This window comes from Centropristis striata, chromosome 16 (genome assembly GCF_030273125.1).
Source record: "Centropristis striata isolate RG_2023a ecotype Rhode Island chromosome 16, C.striata_1.0, whole genome shotgun sequence".
Lineage (NCBI taxonomy): Eukaryota > Metazoa > Chordata > Actinopteri > Perciformes > Serranidae > Centropristis > Centropristis striata.
Genome location: NC_081532.1, coordinates 2,671,633 through 2,677,632, shown reverse-complemented (window position 1 = coordinate 2,677,632; position 6,000 = coordinate 2,671,633). Strand labels below are relative to the sequence as shown.

The 6,000-nt window shown below is 40.1% G+C and overlaps 1 protein-coding gene across 1 annotated transcript in view; it reads right to left on the bottom strand.

Annotated features, from left to right (window-relative positions):
* Window positions 1–1,649: 1,649 nt before the first annotated feature.
* Window positions 1,650–6,000, bottom strand: part of hs6st1a (heparan sulfate 6-O-sulfotransferase 1a) — a 112,002-nt gene continuing 107,651 nt past the window's right edge. The window contains exon 4 of the mRNA XM_059352879.1: window positions 1,650–2,840. Coding sequence (XP_059208862.1) covers window positions 2,502–2,840 — 339 coding nt within the window. The 3' untranslated portion in view covers window positions 1,650–2,501. The remainder of the gene's footprint in view (window positions 2,841–6,000) is intronic.

The following is a 6,000-nucleotide window of genomic DNA, read 5'->3' as shown; positions in this document are numbered from 1 at the left end:
GTGTGGCAATAACTATGTTGACTATGCTCCCAGTACGTAGAGGCACTGCTACCTCGGCCCGTCCTTCTTCTCCAGATTAAAACTAAAACGCCGCTCGCTAACCAACTGCAGGTCACCGCGCCGTGAGTCGCCCTTTCAGCAGGTGGGAAGGAGGCTCGTTTCAGAGCTTTTGGTCAGGACGAAAGAAAAAAAAAAAGAGGAGAAATTGAAAATGCCACCCGCTACATTAAGGGCTCACATCGCCATGGTGACCAGCAGTTCCACAACGACTCCCATCTCCAGCGTTTGTCTGAGTTTAAGGTTTCCAAAGCGCTCGCCGCTCACACAGCACAGCACAGCACGCTTCCTGGCAACAACCTGCAGCACACTCACTCCTCTTCCTCCTCCTCCTCTTCCTCCCTCTCCCTGCCTTTGATTTCTTCACACCTATGTGCTAGCCGGCTCTGTAATTGGCTGTCATTCTCTGCAGGACTGAGACGCACAAAAAAAGGAGAGAAAAGGAGGAATAATGAACTTGTTAAGCGACGGGAGCTTTGGGAACCTTTAACCCTTTGATGCACAACACAACATGGTCTAAAGTGACCCGATATATACGAATGATGCAATAAATTATTTGCATTTATTCAGTATTGCAGGTTTTGTTTGTTTTTGATCATCATGCATTCTAATTTCTTGTTTTTATTTCTTACTTTTTGAATAAAACCCCTTTTTGTGTCACTACTCTTCTAATGCACAAGGTCATTTTTGACCCATGTTGTGCATTAGAAGGTGTTTATATGTTGTCACCAGTTTAAAAAGCTGACCAAGAAGACACAAATATTAACTATCCTATTTTGTTAAATTGGTGTTTTTTTCCAATGGAAATTATTATTTGGTCTCAAATGTTAAAAATATGTGATTTTTCAATGTAATCTGTAATCTTTTGAAGTTAAACCTTCAAAATAAGACAAACATAGTTACACATATACTCAAATTGTTAATTTAGTGAATCACTTTTTTTTTGTATCATTACATTTCTAATGCACAAGGTCATTTTTGACCGATGTTGTGCATTAGAAGGTGTTTATATGCTGTCACCAATTTAAATCCTGACAAAGAAAACACAAATATTAAATATTAAAATATCTTATTTTGTTAAATTGGTGTTTTTCCAATGGAAATGATTATTTGGTGTCTCTAATAAGTCTCAAATGTTAAAATATGTGATTTTCCAATGTAATCTGGTGGTTCTAACAACTCTTTTAAAGTTAAACCTTCAAAATAAGACAAACATAGTTACACATATACTCAAATTGTTAATTTACTGAATCACTTTTTTTTATCACTATGCTTCTAATGCACAAGGTCATTTTTGACCCATGTGTGTAAACTTGATGTAATAATACAAAAACTATTTTTCTTCATAAAATATGAAATTAAAATTGAAAAAATGATCTGTTGTAATAATAAAAAAGATGTCAAACACACAGCCAGAATGAAATAACATGAGAAATGAATGCGGCTCATTTTGGAACCATTAGAAGGTGTTTATATGTTGTGCATCAAAGGGTTAAACAGAGAAACAGGCCACGCCCCCCTCCCCGCCCCGCCCCGCCCCCCTCAGATACAAGGCTTCAGTAATGGCTATGGTCCATTGTACATCAATCCCATCCATTAATAATTAGCTTTGACTTATAAAACCAATAAAAATAAAGAAATAAAGGAATCACTTTTCTGTAGGCAGCAATATTGGTCTCAGTGTTATTACAATTCTGCTTTAAAAAAAGCAAAAAACAACAAAAAAATAAAAGGAAAATACAAATCATCCTAAAAATGTCATTATTTCATGACTAAAGCGTGTTCATGGGTGAAATGGCTGATTTTTTTTTTTTTTTTTTCGTAAGCAGAAAGCTTTATTACACAACTCAGTCCAACTTTTATCTTCTTTTCATCCTTTTTCAGGGTTCAGTCTCTCGTGTCCTCCCACCGGTTTCTTTGTTCTGTTCAAGCTCAGCGTACTTTTATAGCTTCCAGGAAGTAGACTGGTCCTTTTTTCAGCAAGAGTTAGTGGGAATTCACAGACTTAATTTTATTTTCTCATGCTCCATATTAGGCCACAGAGAACGAGAGGAATAGGAGGAGGAGGAGGAGGAGGAAGAGGAGGAGATGGAGGAGATACTCGGTTGTCAGCAACTCTTAAAAATATCTCTCGTCTCAGTCGGTAATGATGATAGGAGAGACTGAGGAGGAGGGGGGAGGAAAGGGCAAGCGGGTGCTAATAACAACTGGGCGAACCTCAATAATGTGAGCTGATGCAATCGACCAAGCCCAGGTTTCCATAGCAACCACTGCGACTCTCATTCCTGCAGCCCAACTCCAGTAAAGTCTGTTTGTCACTCGGGTCTTTTGATGCAGGCGCCACTGTGTGTGTGTGTGTGTGTGTGTGTGTGTGTGTGTACATGTGTGTGTGTGTGTGTTTCACATTACATATGCATGTCTGTGTGTTTGTTCTCATTCTGCTGCTACCAGCGGTTGATGATCTGGTTCATGTAGTCCTCAGTGGGGAGCCTGCTGCCCGCCTCCTCCGTTCTTCCTCCCTCCTCGCCCTCCTCCCGCTGCTCCTCCCCCTCGCCGCCGCCGCCGCCGCCGTCCTCCAGCGTGGACACGGAGCTCTGGCGGCTGTGGGAGGGCCACAGGCCGACCCCCAGGCCCAGGCCCTGGTGGCTTTGCTGCAGGTGGTTCTTGATGCGCTGCTGCCGCCGCTCCTGCTGGCGGGTGTACTGGTAGCGCTGCTGGAAGAGGTCCCGGGCGTAGTCGTACAGCTCCATGTCCAGCTCGTTCAGCTCCTCGATGCGCTGCACCTGCAGCATGAGGAGAAAGGGTTCAGTTTTAGAAGAAAAAAGACACAAGATAGGAAGGAAAACAGTGAGGAAAGACCAAATGGGAAGTTTTAGCCATCCATAACTGTGTTTCATTTAGGGGGAAGAGCATCCACCGGGCACTGTAGTGTCTCCACTACAAAAAGGCCCCCAGAGGGATTTAGAGACTCCAGAGGTGACGTATGGTTTTCTGATCATAAACAAAGCAGCATGGCTGATTATGCACAGCGTCTCTGCTGATCATAAACATTGTTATGGTGAATTAACCGGCATCACTAACTGTGCACAGAGTGTCTGGTGCTTGTTGTAAACAAACAGAGATCGCTAAGTGAACACCTCCTGCAGCAGCAGCACATACACACTGTACTGCTACAGAGCTAACTGTTAGCCTGTTAGCACATACAAACTGTACTGCTACAGAGCTAACTGTTAGCCTGTTTGCACATACACACTGTACTGCTACAGAGCTAACTGTTAGCCTGTTAGCACATACACACTGTACTGCTACAGAGCTAACTGTTAGCCTGTTAGCACATACACACTGTACTGCTACAGAGCTAACTGTTAGCCTGTTAGCACATACACACTGTACTGCTACAGAGCTAACTGTTAGCCTGTTAGCACATACACACTGTACTGCTACAGAGCTAACTGTTAGCCTGCTAGCACATACACACTGTACTGCTACAGAGCTAACTGTTAGCCTGTTAGCACATACACACTGTACTGCTACAGAGCTAACTGTTTGCCTATTAGCAATTTGCAGACTGGACGCTAAGGGGTTAACATCCCCTCCGGCTCTGCAGCTGGGAGAGACTGCTGCAGGAGGAAAAACAGAAACAGTAGCTGGATTTGTCTCCAGTCGCTTTTTTGAAAAATAGTCGCTAAGGGGGTCTGAAAAGTTGCTTAATATAGCAACAAAGTTGCTAAGTTGGCAACACTGCTTCGCCGGCTTTTACTACGAGTACTACGTCACTTCCTGCTTAGCGCTCTATCCAATCAGTAAGCAGGCTTTTTTCAGGGGAGAAAAAAGTCCCAACAAAAGACTGCTAATAACCAAAATCAATATCAATAAAACCATGTTAAATGTCTAGATATCAGCTCTTAAATTAAACTCTTAGCAGCTATTTTTGTTGTTATCATTATATTTGTCCAAACAAATGTACCTTTAGATGTACCAGGCATTAAAATGAACAAGATATTGAAGAAAAAGGGTGGTCTAATCATTTTTTCCATGGCTGTATATGGGACTTAGCAGCATAATGAGTTATTTCAGCCAAGAAATAGTGGAAAGCAACATTATCTACATCTGGAGTGAGTAATGTAAATAACCACATTGATCCATTGATGGTCAAAGTTGTGAAAGTAAAGCGAGAAGAAACTTTCTGCTGCTCTTGGTGTGAATAGAGCTTCAGAGAGAAACTCATAACACATAAAGATGGTGAATTCTTGGCCACCTGGGAAAGTTCCTGCAGTGGAAACGTCCTATTATATGACATTTGTACAAAAGCTTTACAGGACTTCCAGCACGAGAGAGGGATCAGAGGAAGGAAGTGTGCTGGCAATATGTGGAGCCAGATAACAAACGTGTTTGATGTCGGGTTGTGCGATGCAGCTGGCTTTGTTGGCATGTTTCATCTGCAGAGTGTGGATTCAAACATTGAGGGGGAAATGTGTTTAATTAGGAGAATCCCTTTGAAACCTTTGATGGACTGCTGGATATCATTTGTGAGCAATGTGTGCGACAACAGAGGGAAGAGACGCGCCGCATCACTGTTAGAAAATTAGAGATGTTTGATCGGCAGCGTGGGGGGGAAAGGACGACACGCCACGGAGACAGGAAGACAACGCCGCCGAGTCGTCTCAAACATCTAATATGTATCAGAGAGAAGTCGCCACGGAACTAATGCTGGGCTTACTCCTAAAGATGTCCCCAGTCCCAGACTACAAGCTGGAAGTCTTCAGTAAATCTAGGAGGTTTACTGGATCTCCATCGGTAAGTTTAAGGTAGTTCTCTGTTTCATATCAGTCTTTTCCTAGTCTTGGTTTGGATCATATCAAACGTGTTTGATATTATCTCAAGTCTCAGAGACGTAACACAACATGGTTTTATTCATAATGATTTTGGTTATTATCAAGAATGTTTCCATGACTGTCGATGCAAAAATGACCAAAAAAAGGACACAAAATTATCGAAAAAGACACAAAATGACACAAAATAGATGTAAAAATGACTAAAAAATACACAAAATGATCAAAAATAGATGTAAAAATGATCAAAAAAGACACAAAATCACCCAAAATAGATGTAAAAATGTTAAAAAAAAAAGACACAAAATGATCAAAAATAGATGTAAAAATGATAAAAAAAAGACACAAAATTACCAAAAATAGATGTAAAAATTATAAAAAAAAGACACAAAATGACCAAAAATACAGTCAAGGAAAAAGTATTAAACCAATCTGCACTGTTTCATATCAGTCTTTTCCTAGTCTTGGGTTTGGATCATATCAAACGTGTTTGATAAATGGAGGGAGAAAAGGCTGTGAAAAAACTGTGCTGCAGCTGTGGTTACCAGAATATTTCTGTAAAAAATACAGTACATATTAGGGTTGTCAAAAGTATCCATACTCAAAAAGTATCGATACTAAAACGTTTTATCGGATACGATACTCATTTTCAAAAGTATCGAGTATCTAAAGCTTGTTGCAGTTTCTTTTTGCACAACTGTTTTTCATTATAAATATTTAACCTGTGATTCTGTTCATTTTCACATGTTGCATTTTTCTTGTTAATAAAAATATTTCTGTTAAATTTTGGGGTCTTTGTTTTTATCCTGGTGGTATCGAAAATGGTATCGAGTATCGAATATTTTCCTGAGTATCGGTATAGAGTTGAAAATGTAGTACATATGTTCATACCTGCACTATATTTATACTCTGTGTTCATATGTAAATACCCTGCACTTTACTACTCTGCACTTCTGGTTAGATGCTAAACTACATTTCGTTGTCCTAGTACTTGTACTCTGTTCAATGACAATAAAGTTGAATCTAATCTAATCTAATCTAAACATCTTTACTGAACAACTTGTACATTTTACATCCTAAAACTGTAGTAATTTAAAAAAACAAAATAAAT